At 41.5% G+C, this 14,393-nt stretch overlaps 1 protein-coding gene across 1 annotated transcript in view; it reads left to right on the top strand.

Moving 5' to 3' along the window:
- Positions 1-364: 364 nt before the first annotated feature.
- Positions 365-14,393, top strand: part of LAMA4 (laminin subunit alpha 4) — an 80,862-nt gene continuing 66,833 nt past the window's right edge. The window contains exon 1 of the mRNA XM_075862291.1: positions 365-912. Coding sequence (XP_075718406.1) covers positions 709-912 — 204 coding nt within the window. The 5' untranslated portion in view covers positions 365-708. The remainder of the gene's footprint in view (positions 913-14,393) is intronic.

Here is a 14,393-nt window from a genome sequence, read left to right as displayed (position 1 = left end):
CAAGCAAAATATAATTGCATGTAAATGCAGAGCTCAGACTAGAGAGCCACTAATACATTATGTGGATGTCAGCCGGATTTTGGAGAGAGTCTGATCATATATACCCAGCCGTACATGGTTGTAATCTGCCTCTTATAGTGTATACGTGTAAATGACAACTTGACAGGCTACAATATCTTTCACTTTGTTATCAGTGATAAGGGAGCAGTGTAGTCAGGGATATGGCTAAAAACAACATGACTTCATTTCTCTTCCAGTCTAATCATCTCCAGTGAAACCGAGTTGTGGGCAGCCAGGCAGAGCTTCCAGAGGGAGGGTCTAACATTGAAGGTAAACTTTACTGGAGAGAGTGAGACACAACTGTACAGTGTGTATCCTGTATCCTGACACACAGAAGATAAGGTGGCTCAGGAGCTGGTGGAGCACAACCCCCTGCTGTAAGAAAACCCATTTCTCTCCGTCCTCATATAGACTATCCCTCTCTAGTCTCCAGGGGATAGTAGTTCAGCTGGTAAAAGCAAAGAATGAGAATTTTTCCTTGTATGTGAGTGAGAACACAGCCAGCCAGTGGAGATCCTTCTATTCTGCACATCTGGAAAGTAAAGCCACAGTCTTAATGTTGGAAGCTGTGCAGAAGTGAAGAGGGTGCGGATCTGAACTGGACTTAGATGTTGTAGAAAGAGAATTCTTTCTGGATTGAAGAAAAAAATGGCTTGTTTCTTCCAAATGCGGCATGCTTGTGTGCTGCTCACTTTCTTGGGATACCTGAACCCTTGCCATGCATCATTTGAAGGTAGCGCCTTTCACTTGGAGTCTGAAGGGAGTACATCTACCGTCAACAGCAGGCAAGACGCCAATATTCTAGACATCCAGCGATCTTACATTCCTGCCAGGCTGATCCCATTATCACAGGTAACTATCCTTTATATTCTTCATGTTCCAGTGTTATGTTGTCTTCTCATGCTAAGACTAAAATGAATAATGGAAACACTAATCTCTATCTGTACGCATTAAAATTCATAATCTACCGAAAACTTATCTTTTCACTTCATTATAACAGAATAAGTAGGAAGAGAAACAGAATTCCCTTTGGCGAACCTACGAGAATATAGGCAATATATACGTAGGCAATAGCTTGAATGGTACTTCCGTAATGAAGTGTTATCATAAACACTACTTTTTGCCGCAGAGTTGCAGATTTACTGGCTTGAAAATGTGCCAGGAGATAAATGGAAACCAAACTTCAGGTTATTAAAGATGCACGTAGGCTCGGATTGTTAGACGCAGGGAATTGGAATTCATCTGTTTTAAAATATAGTTTCCAAAACTAACCATATTATGGAACTACTGTCTAAGCAAATACCTAGTACATTCTTATTGGTTCACCAATAAACATATTCTTTAAGCAGTAGAGTGCCATGTACCTATAAGGTATGTCCACACATGGCAGATTTGTGGCAGAAAGTTATGCGAATGTCCCATTCATCTGAATGGAGCTGCCAGAAATTCATGTACTTGCTGGAAAAATAAACCCTTTCAGATGTATGGAATGGATTTTCAGTCGCAGGGATTTCTGGGGTAAATCTGCATATCTGTGAATATACCCTAAGTCTTAAAGGACTCATGTAGAAAACACAGGTATACTATATTATTTCCCCTGGACTGTAGTGACATTAAAGCGGTTTTCCCAACACACAAATGTATAGCAAATCCATAGGATGTGCCATGAATGCGTCCCACTTCTGGGACCTGCACCTATGTGGAGAACGGGGGTCCCCTGAGCTAGCAAGCTTGGCTGTTCCGCGTAACTCCCATAGCATTGAATGAAGAGAACCGCGCCACCTCTCCATTCATTCATTCTCCGCCTGGTTGCAGTAGCCGGTTTCCCGTTCTGCACAAAGTTGCGGGTCCCACCCTTGTGTATATGCCATAAATGTGTGAGTTGGGAATACCCTTGTAATCTGTTTACTGCAATGACAAAATTAGATTTAGCTTTTAACCTATTCAGTTTCATATTAGTGACTGTTATATACTGCTTCTCTGTAATCATAAGAAAATAATGTATATGTAATACTTGATATAGATTTTTACAGGCCAAGGAAAGCCCAAACATGAATTGAATGCGATGATGTCGTCCTACTATTAGTGTGAAGCAGCTTTAAAAAGTTTATGTTGCCTTAATAAACTATCTGCATGCTACAAACAATATGTGGTACAGGTCAGAACCACATAGAACAGAAAAACACATCATAATTTATAGAGCTAACACTAAAACAACATATGTAATACAATGTATTTTAATAATGTAATATCCTGCAAAATGGAAATAGCAATCTAAGTGATAAGAAGCAGCATCACGGACATTTTATAAAGCAGATTAAATAGTTTAATGCTTCTGGACCTAATAGAACCATGATGGAATATATTTATGAAACTAGAGCAAAGTAAAATTGGTGCCTATAGCAGCAACCAATCATATACTATCGACGGCTGTGAAGTCGTAGTCATGGAGTTGGAGTCAGGGTCAGTTTTGGGTGGAGCCGGATTCAGAGTTGGTAGAAATTTTCCCGACTCCAACTACGGCTTCAAAATACAAATATTATATATTATTAGGATTGTATTAATTGATTAAATGCTTAGCTTTTTGCATATTTACTTTCTTAGGCATTTAGGAAAAAATGTCAAAATTTTAATCATATAAATATATGTAATGTTCAATCAATCTAAGGCCCCTATTTATCATGTTCTATCGGCAATAGAAAATCAGTTATCACCTCTCCTTAGATCTTTCCTGTGCCTTAGGGCTTATTCACACGAAAGTTGAATACGTCCGTGTGACGGCCGTTAAAACAACGGTTGTCACATGCACGCATGTATTTCAGTGGGGCAGTTTACATGGCCGTTGTTTCAACAGACCGTGTGAAGGGTCCGTTTAAAAATAGAACATGTCCTATTTTCTTTCATTTTCACGGATTCCTCCATAGACTCAAGTCTATGGGGATCCGTGAAAACGGGTCCCACCCGGGTGAAACTCGGACGTAAAAAACAGACCGTTTCCCCACGTTCGTTTGAATAAGCCCTTAGACTAAGTATCTTCTTGTTGCTGCACTAAGGCCCTAAGTTAAAATGTCTAAATCTGTGCTGCACATGCCCAGCAGTAAAGTTCCTCATTTGACGACCAGGGCCGCTTTAACACTTTGGTGGACCCAGTGCAAAAGTTTTATGAGTACCCCTAACTCCCGAACAGACAGGAGCGCTTAGGTTATATTGTCTGGGTACCCAGTGATCGGGCTGCAACTGAGGACTGTGTGTACCAGGGCTGTGCCGTAGTGTCCTGTATTTATCATGCGATTTCCCACTCTGCTGTACAACCATCCGCCCTACACCTATGTTCCCTTCCTCCTCGGCGTCCAGCCCACTAGGTCAGCTGGCATGGTGCCGCTATGTCGCTGGACTCTGTATGAGCTGACTCTGCACTCCTCCTCCCCCCTAGCCTGGCCGCCTGGGAACCTCTGTACCATCCTAGTTGTCAGGGAAACAGAGTGTTCAATGGTGCTGGAGCAAGCCGCACACCACTGAACAGAACTACAGGAGGGCGAAAGGCCAGCTCAACACAGAAAGGGAGAAGGAAGATAGACCACCAATGAATGTGAAGAATGCAAGGGCTAACAGGCGTACCTACATAGGGGAAGACACACAACACTGGCGCTCTCCCTCCAATCTCTGGGTGTCCACCCCCCCCAATCATCCTTATAAGTTTTCAACTGTATCCGCATCCAGAGAATGCAAACACAGTTATAAAAAGGTGCCGCCGCCATGGGGCCAGCTGCCAGGGGGCTTGGTTAGGTGCACCGTTTGCCTTATTGTTAAATCGGGCCTGCCTGCAATAATCACAGAACTGCAGAGAGAACATGAAGGCAGTTTTAGGCCTTTATCACACAAGCGTTGAATACGTCTGTGTGATAGCCGTTAAAACAACGGCCATCACACGGACACATGTTTTTCAATGGGTCCGTTCAAAGCCTTTGTTTCAACGTACCGTGTGAAGGGTTCGTTGAAAAATAGAACCTGTCCTATTATCTTCCGTTTTCACAGATCCCTCCACGGGCTCAAGTCTATGGGGATCTCAGAAAATGGGACATCATTTTTTTCACGTCCGAGTTTGCCCACGCTTAGCCTTAAGCTAAGTACTTAATATAGCGGATACACTTTTTAGATGCTCGTTGTTTCCCATTCAGACTTGCAACCACATTTCCAGGCCTTTTACATACAGTGAAGGAAATAAGTATTTGATCCCTTGCTGATTTTGTAAGTTTGCCCACTGTCAAAGACATGAACAGTCTAGAATTTTTAGGCTAGGTTAATTTTACTAGTGAGAGATAGATTATATATAAAAAAAAAAAAAAAAGAAAATCACATTGTCAAAATTATATATATTTATTTGCATTGTGCACAGAGAAATAAGTATTTGATCCCTTTGGCAAACAAGACTTAATACTTGGTGGCAAAACCCTTGTCGGCAAGCACAGCAGTCAGACGTTTTTTGTAGTTGATGATGAGGTTTGCACACATGTTAGATGGAATTTTGGCCCACTGCTCTTTGCAGATCATCTGTAAATCATTAAGATTTCAAGGCTATCGCTTGGCAACTCGGATCTTCAGCTCCCTCCATAAGTTTTCGATGGGATTAAGGTCTGGAGACTGGCTAGGCCACTCCATGACCTTAATGTGCTTCTTTTTGAGCCACTCCTTTGTTGCCTTGGCTGTATGTTTCAGGTCATTGTCATGCTGGAAGACCCAGCCACAAGCCATTTTTAATGTCCTGGTGGAGGGAAGGAGGTTGTCACTCAGGATTTGACGGTACATGGCTCCATCCATTCTCCCATTGATGCGGTAAAGTAGTCCTGTGCCCTTAGCACAGAAATACCCCCAAAACATAATGTTTCCACCTCCATGCCTGACCGTGGGGACGGTGTTCTTTGGGTCATAGGCAGCATTTCTCTTCCTCCAAACACGGCGAGTTGAGTTAATGCCAAAGAGCTCAATTTTAGTCTCATCTGACCACAGCACCTTCTCCCAATCACTCTCAGAATCATCCAGATGTTCATTTGCAAACTTCAGACGGGCCTGTACATGTGCCTTCTTGAGCAGGGGGACCTTGCGGGCACTGCAGGATTTTAATCCATTACGGCGTAATGTGTTACCAATGGTTTTCTTGGTGACTGTGGTCCCAGCTGCCTTGAGATCATTAACAAGTTCCCCCCGTGTAGTTTTAAGCTGAGCTCTCACCTTCCTCAGGATCAAGGATACCCCACGAGGTGAGATTTTGCATGGAGCCCCAGATCGATGTCGATTGACAGTCATTTTGTATGTCTTCCATTTTCTTACTATTGCACCAACAGTTGTCTCCTTCTCTAAAGGGCTGCTTCAGTATTGCAGCGACTGGGTTTGTAATATGCTAGGTAGCCTACTTGTTGGAGAACAACAGCCCCCAGAATTAAACCACACACAACGCCGCTCTCCCCTCTATGCTTTGTGGGATATTGCAGCTCATCCCCATTCAAATGAATGAAGCTGTAGCTGAGCTTAAAGAGGTTCTGGCACCAGATTATAAGTGCCCTGTCTCCTACATAATCTGATTGGCGCTGTAATGTAGATAACAACAGTGGTTTTTATTTTGAAAAACGATAATTTTTGAGCAAGTTATGAACAATTTTAGAAATATGATAATTAGTTTCTTAATAGACAACTGGGCGTGTTTTTACTTTTTACCAACTGGGCGTTTGTACAGAGAAGTGTATGACGCTGACCAATCAGTGACCAATCAGCATCTACACTTTTCATTGTTCCAGCCCATTGTTACAGTGTGATTGTGCAGTGAAAGAAGCTGGGCTGGAACAATGAGAAGTGTATGACGCTGATTGGTCACTGATTGGTCAGCGTCATACACTTCTCTTCACAACGCCCAGTTGGTCAAAGGTAAAAACACACCCAGTTGTCTATTAAGAAACTAATTAGCATAAATCTAAAATTGCTCATAACTTGCTCAAAAATTATCTTTTTTCAAAATAAAAACCACTGCTGTTATCTACATTACAGCGCCGATCAGATTATGTAGGAGATAGGGCATTTATAATCTGGTAACAGAGCCTCTTTAATACTAGATTCAGAACACGGATGAGTGCAACACTGTAAGAGCTAAAGTTTGGTGTTCCACCAAGTGCTAAGGTACCTTCATTTTCATGATTGATGAGGGCATTCCACCAATCAAACATTGATGGCATATCCTAGCGATATGCAATTAATGCTTAAAGAAGAACCTCTTTAAAGTGGAACTGTCAGCTCTCTTGACAAGTATGTTTTATTAAAGTGGTTATCCGGGGACAAAAAATTGCATTGCATTCATATTTTTTATGTAAAAAGAAATCACTTGCTAATTTACTTTAATTTAAAATTCGGTACTAAATGATGCAGTTCAAACCCGGTGAATTGTTCCCGGAAGTCCTGTAGCTTTTCTAATATTGATGACACGCCGACACGGCCCCACATGACTGAGGGCTTGCTTCCTGTGCTGTTCGTGTCGGCGTGTTATCATTCGCATGACTGCAAGGGGCAGTCACATTGCCTATTACTGGAGTCCCCGAGCAGAGCACCAGCTAGCGCTTTGCTCGGGACACCAGCACTGCTGCCAACGTCACGGTCACTGTCCATATATCGGCTGATGCATGTGCAGTTGGGCACACACATATAATAGTCTCTTACGAAAGCGGAGGTTGCTGCCTAGCAATTCCCAGCTGTTTTGTGCTGTCTGTACATTACATTACAAAAAAGATGTGTAAACTGCTGTTACTGCCCACGTTAGCCTGAGGTGGAGAGCAGGCAGGCGACTATGCCGCCTTGGAATTACCTACTATATAATTGCTGGTACAAATGTAACACCATCACCAGCTACCCAGTATTAATGACTAGCTTTGCCAATGCAATACTGGGCAGATGGCAACCCTAGGTGGCACTTTGAAATGTGCTACAGCCCCTTTAATCTAGCGAATAGTATGAGTCTCAGTGTACATTTCCCACATTTCGACAAAATGCATTCAAAAGGTAAAAAACAAAAATATACAGTACATTATGTAGTACACTACATACATGGCAAATGGAGTCATTTCTATTCTTCTGCCTTTATCTAGTTCCCACCATAGCAAGATAATTAAAAAAAGACATAAGATAAAATGTGTGGGGGAAGATGTCCAAGGATTGAGATATTCACGGAAACTAAAATAGATGCAGCTATTTGACATGCTGTAATAACACTTGCACATACTTCTCAAGCTGAAGTTAAATGTTATCCCTGTCTGGTTTGGAGAGTGTGAAATAGCATTGAGTACATCTGGAGATACATACTGTCAATGCACCATTTAGAAATGTGAGGCAGCAGTGTGAAGAGCAGATCTGTTACTTGGCTAGTAGGCTGTGGTTACAATCATTAACCCACACTGGATTACTCCCACCGATTGCCAAAGGGGTTATTCTAAGCCTTTCCTGAGATTTTATGTAATTTATCCTGTTAACCTATGCAAAATTCTTGCACACTGAAATACATGCAGGCAAATAAATTAGACTAATACGTTAGCAAAGCGACATTTCAACACAAAATTCTTGAAATTTGTAACATATGTCTCAACTTATTTCCATAAGGATTTATAAAATGCGTAATGACATAGTACAAAATTGCAAATAGCACTATTACCCTGTTCTACAACATAAATACTTGCAAAAATCTAGGCTGTCTTTTACTACCGGTAGGGGGTGGATCTGTAATGGGTTCCTAAATTCAAGTCAATATGAACTGCATACCACTGTATGGATTGTACCCTTAGTGGTGGCAACATCAGCCAAGATGTATGTAATGTAAAATGAAAATACTATAACAAAACAACCGCAGTAAAATAGACACTCAGTTTTGAAGAACATTTGAGTTGGACCACAAGTTGCCAAGTATTTGTACTACCAATTTCCATATCCCATGTTTAGCGGTACATGAGCTACATGTCCCATCATACTATGTACGGTACAACAAGGGATTTTGCTCTAATTGATGGTTTCACCCTAGAAACAAGTATATTTTATCACAAAAAAAACAAACGTTTGACCTGTACTTTGTGAAACGTTGCCCAGGTCGCTATAGGGTCCACAAGGAGGAGGGAATTGTAGAGGGCAGTTGTTCTAAGCAATACCACAGCTAGAGTTATTACTGCAGTCAAACTACCATCAAATCAGTTTTATGACACAGGGGGACATAGTTAAAAGAGTGTTCTAGAGAAAGACATTTAAGTCAAATCCACGAGACGAGTTGGGGTTAGACTGCTGTTATCACCATACACCTCAATGAGAGATACAGAAACAGGTTGGCACACTTGGCTGTTCTCAGACTCTTCATAGTTATAGCCTTTGGAGATTACCCCGCACATGAGCGGCAGAAATGCCAGCCATCACTGGCGGGGGAACACAAGACCCCCGGTCTTGAAGGTTTTAGAAGTCTGACCATCTAGGATCAGACCTTTATATAGACACAGACCAGAGAGCGCTAACATGGCTGACCGGAAATCGATTCCTGAAGGCAAGAAAAGTCTGGAGCACAGAGTGTTAAGGACTTAACTGCTATGCACAGCTTCACTATCAATATTTTTTTTTAATTGTCCCAATTCATCTAAAATGTAAAGTGAAGTAACTTCATTACAAATTTCCTATTGTCTTGTGTCTACAGCTCCTATGGAGACCTGTGTGTCTCTATCGTAACAGACTACAAATAAACCCAGTGAAGTATGATCTTTTCCATCTGCCCCCTTTTTCTTGCTCACCTAGCGAGTGTATGTTAGTTAGAAGGAGATAGATGGATGGCAATATGGCTGCAGGATCAGACTACACACGCTGAGTTTGTAGTCAGTTAGGATGGGGATGGATAGCTCTGCATAGGAGGTGTAGACACAAAATAGGGTTTTTTCATCAAGACCTGCTGCTATGTTGCTATATTTTTATTGTGTTAGATGCATTAAGAAAAAAAAGTGGCTTTGAAGGTGGACATAGTCTTTAAAGCCAAAGGGTATGTTCACACGGCTTATTTTCGTCCCAAAAAATGGAAGCAGAACGTCTCCAAACATCTGCCTATTGATTTCAATGGGAAAAAAACACGAAAAAGAAAAAGCATGTCACTTCTTGAGCCGTTTTTGGAGCCGTTTTTCATTGACTCTATAGGAAAACAGCTCCAAAAACGGCTGTAAAACATGCCGCGAAAAACGCGAGTTTGCTTAAAAAAACGTGTGAAAATCAGGAGCTGTTTTCCCTTGAAAACAGCTCCGTATTTTCTGACGTTTTTAGCTAAGCGTGTGAACATCCCCTAACTCTACACTTGCAAAACCCATTTTATGTAAATGAATTGTCTTTGTTGTACCTTTTCCATTCTAATTTGCATTTCTTTATTTTCTGATAGCTGTTTTTCCCCAGCTGCGGCGCAGTATTTTCTGTCCGCAGCATGCTCATTATGTTGCGGAGAAGAAGCGGAATTTCAGTGCGAATTTCAGCCTTTGCAATGCAAAAACTGAAATCTGTGGCAAGTCCGCTGTGATATCTGCAATGTCTGAATTACCTGTCAAATATGCAAATGTTGGTGCAGATTTGTTGCGTAATTGCTCCGAATCTGCACCAACATTTGCAGCGGAAAAATTCCGCCTTGTCTGAACATGGCCTTAGGGTTCACGCGTAGCAAAAAACGTCTGAAAATACGGAGCTGTTTTCAAGGGAAAACAGCTCCAGATTTTCATATTTTTTTAAGCAACTCGCTTTTTTCCCAGCGTTTTTTACGCCCGTTTCTGGAGCTGTTTTTCTATAGAGTCAATGAAAAACGGCACCAAAAAGGCTCAAGAAATGACATGCACTTCTTTTTCGCGGACGTTATTTTTCAAAAAACGCCCCGTCGGAACAGAAAAACATTTTTCCCATTTAAATCAATGGGCAGATGTTTGGAGGCTTTCTGCTTCCAATTTTTCGGCCGTTTACGGCTTGAAAACAGCCGAAAATAAGCTGTGTGAACATACCCTAAATGGTATACTGTCGTCAAAACCTGTATCAAAGGGGTTGTCCGGGCATGGGGCGGTTTTTCATACTGATGACCTATTCACAGGATAGTTCAGCAGTATATGATCGTGGGGGTCCGTCACCCGGACTCCGCACCAATCAGTTGTTCCGGCTGCCTCCAGCACTGGAAGTCATGCAGTGTTCAGTGCCGGAAGCAGGTGGCTGAGCACACTGTATATCGGCCGTGCTGGGTTACTGCAGCTCTGCTCCTATTCACATGAATTGGAGCAGAGCTGCAGTACTGCCGCACAGCCACTATACAGTGTTCGGAGACATCTGCTTCTGGCACCAAACTCTGCATAACTTCCGGTGCCGGAGGCAGCCAGAACAGCTGACCGGTGCGGGGTCTGGTTGTCGGACCCCCACCAATCATATACTGATGACCTATCCTGTGGATAGATCATCAGTATGAAAAAACGCCCCATGCCCGGACAACCTCTTTAAGATGTGGATACTAATGGGACAAGGAATATGCCTTCTGTTTGTCAGTGCAACCAATCTGGTGTCTGAACATTTCCACTCCATTTATTAGTAACTTTGACTTCATGTCTTGGTGATCACATTAAATATCCGCGTAAATATATAATAGTTGGCTTATGGGGTATTTCCTATACATCTCCTAGGTGTCTCATGAGAATGCTACTGGGTTGTTAAGGGAAGCATAGACATCAGCTGTTGCCTAATGGAAGACGGCAGGGGATCTCTGATATTGTGCCGTTCAGGTAACTGAATCTGAGGGTATATTTACATGAGACTTTTTTTATGGTTTTGTCACATTTTTTTGTATGTTGCAGTTTTGCTGTGCTTACAAAAATTGCAACAAAACAGAACAAAAAAAATCACGACAAAACCATTACAATCAAACATCTTATGTCTATAACTAAACCCTAAAACTGAATTTTTAGTTTTGCCAGGGACTTTTGACGTTGGACTTGATAAAAAAATTCTCCCAATGTTTATAAAATTCATCAAGAAAACTGAATATAAACAATTGATGTTTGAGGGTGTTACAACATTGTTTCCTTTACACAATTAATTTTCCCAGTGAAAATCATCTGGTTTACCATATGCTGCCCAGCATAATACCAGGGTCACAAGGGCAAGCATGTTTTATTTCCTATGCTGGGTAAGTGAGTCCTTCAGATTAGTCATGCTATTTTCTTTGGTGGAAATGACACTATTAAATTTAGGAGAGATCCAAACCACACATGTTTCTCATTTAAGTGTATCAGTTTCTCACGGAGATATTAATGAAAATCAGCTGTCAGAGTACAAGTAATCATCGTGCACCCAATTAAAGGAAAGACCGCTTAGATTTTACAACTGGCTTCCAGAAAGAAGGGGCCTCATTACATTTGTTCCTAATTTTAAATATATTTCTACCAACAGTATCGTGTTTGTGTTGAATTCATATAGTAGATACAGTTGGCAAAGATGTAAGTAATATCCTGAGGGTACCCGTGCACGCAGCGGCTATGTGGGGGTAGTACGCCACATGCAAAAAGTGCACAAGGTTTTACTGCAAATTGCGGCGGTTTTGTATTGCAGTTTTTTCAACAGGTGGTTTCAATGTGCTTCATCTGTTGAGCCGCATGGTCAAAAACTGAATTGCAAAACAGCAGCAATTCATGGTAAAACTACATTCATTTTTACTGCATGGTATCTAGGAGCACACTGCCGCTACACAGATGCTCCATCTACGGGCACCCTCAAAAAGTCCAAAATTCACTATCCCTCTTTAGGCAGCTGTATATATGTATTATATGTAAAACAGCCATGTAACCTGCATAGTTTGTGTCTTACTACTTCCCTCTGCCGGTTTCTGTAAATGCTAATTTTTTGGGTGACTCAGGAGGTGTAAGACACAGTAAAAACGTTTCTTAGATGCTTTTTCATGTGGTTTTAATCGCACTGCAATCACAATGTCTGTATACACCTTGAGGCTGGGTTCACACGAGCACATTAACGTCCGTAATGGACGGACGTATTTCGGCCGGAAGTCCCGGACCGAACACAGTGCAGGGAGCCGGGCTCCTAGCATCATAGTTATATACGATGTAGGAGTCCCTGCCTCTCCGTGGAACTACTGTCCCGTACTGAAAACATGATTGCAGTACGGGACAGTTGTCCTGCAGAGAGGCAGGGACTCCTAGCATCGTACATAACTATGATGCTAGGAGCCCGGCTCCCTGCACTGAGTTCGGTCCGGGACTTCCGGCCGAAATACGTCCGTCCATTACGGACGTTAATGTGCTCGTGTGAACCCAGCCTCACAGAGAGCCTGCAGGAAGGGCAAAGGGAACTACAGGCTGCTGGAAGCTAATTCTAAAGGGACTTTTACACCGTCCGACAATAGGCCGGTGCAGCGAGCGCAGATGAACGAGACATTGTTGATCGGCGCTCGTTTGCTCCTGTTACACGGAGCTATGGATGGGGACGAGCAGTTGTTACTCCGATCGCTCGTCCCCATACATTATCATGTCGGCAGCGCATCTCCCTGTTTACACAGGGAGATGTGCTGCCGACAATGATAATATTTAAGTTTTTTAAAACGATACAACCAGCAGATGATCAAGTGTTTGCTCGTTCATCTGCTGATCGTTCCCCTGTTTACACAGGGAAATTATCAGCAACGAGCATTATATGAATGCTCGTCTGCACGATAATCTCCCAGTGTAAAACCCCCTTTACTCTTTTAGGTTTTCTGCACACATAGTGGAATTGCTGCGGATGTTCCATTCGGATTTGCGGGCCTAAAATCTGCAGCGCATTACAGTAGCAGCAATCACAGTGAAAACCTCTATTGGAGCTGTAATGCCTGCCATTTACTGATGTCTCTTTTCGCCCATTAGGAAGAAACAGTTAAAATCAAGAAAAGATTAAACAGAATTCTTAAAAACTTGAGGGAAAGAATAATTTAAGAGTGTATATTTGCTGGTAATTTTGATTCTTGGTGAAAATAGAACTGGATTTTGTGGTTTAGTTTTAATAACTGATGTAGTTATGTCGTTTTATGTATTTTATATATTTCTGTAGTTACAGAAATGGACTGATCCCAATCTGAAACTCAATGAGACAGTGTGGAGCCAGACCCCTGTAGGCACAGTGTAGGCTGCTTTAGAACTTTTTTAGTGGGCGTTAATAGCAAGCACAGGGAATTTATATTACTGTAGTATTGGAATGCTCATGATACATAATTTACGCAATTTTGCTAAGAAATTAACCTGCCTATCTCTAGAAACTAAAATGTAAGCATCTATTCTTCCATCAACAGTATTACGTAGATCCCCAAACAGATAATAAACGTAGACAGGGTGGAACTTTCATAAGATATCATCATATATCTTTACTTAAACAAATAGATTACACTTTATTGTACAACCCAAACACAAACTTGGCCAAACGTGCCGATTTTGGTGGGGATGTTCAATGATCAATTGTATTTGGGGGTCTCCCGACATCTGCAGTCGGGGGAAAGAGTGATCTGGTGAGTTGGATTTCAACACATCTGATCCTTTGATCTCATGTAAGATAAGTTGTTCATTTCCCTCTCCCTACTGAAATAAACAAGCGCGCTCGGCTGGACTGAGGAGCTTGTTTATGGTGGAATCGGGAGAAATAGCTGTCTGCTGAACGAGCGTACGCCCGACCGTTATTTCATGTGTATGGCCACTTTAAGAATAACTAACAGTATTGTTTATCAGTATAAGATATTTTGCAAGCAATTATTTTAGTTGCTTGTAACAGATGTTTTACAACAGATAAATGAGTCCCCGGGTTATCCAAATCCCATTGCTGTCAGTGTGTATAGATATGTTCAGAAAATGTGCATTAATTAATTAGCGTGGCAAGATGTTTTTACTTTTTTTATGCTTCTGAGAGAGAGCGTAATAAACACAGGTGGTGAGAAAATTAAATAATGGGTAAAAAGACAGATAACAATAGTGTAATGGACAGTGCAATGGCTTATTGTACTACTTTCCTTGCAGTGATAATGTATACCGACAATAAAGATTTAAAGCAAATTCATTCACTCGTTTCACTGATTCGCAAATTAATTTATAACTCAGTTGTCGTTTTATAACATTTCAGCGAAGCTAAGACAATAATCAGAAAATTGTTTTACCCATTATATTATATAGCCTGATGGATCAGTGAATAGGCCATACTGATTCAAGTCATTTGAACGCTGTAACTGAGCACAAATTTAATTAGAATAAAAATGTTCACATTTGTTTTCCAATAACAAAATGTTTCCTTAA

Source organism: Rhinoderma darwinii, chromosome 4 (genome assembly GCF_050947455.1).
Source record: "Rhinoderma darwinii isolate aRhiDar2 chromosome 4, aRhiDar2.hap1, whole genome shotgun sequence".
NCBI classification, from domain to species: domain Eukaryota; kingdom Metazoa; phylum Chordata; class Amphibia; order Anura; family Rhinodermatidae; genus Rhinoderma; species Rhinoderma darwinii.
The sequence above is the reverse complement of the archived record's forward strand: the minus strand, read 5'-3'. Positions and strand labels throughout refer to the sequence as shown.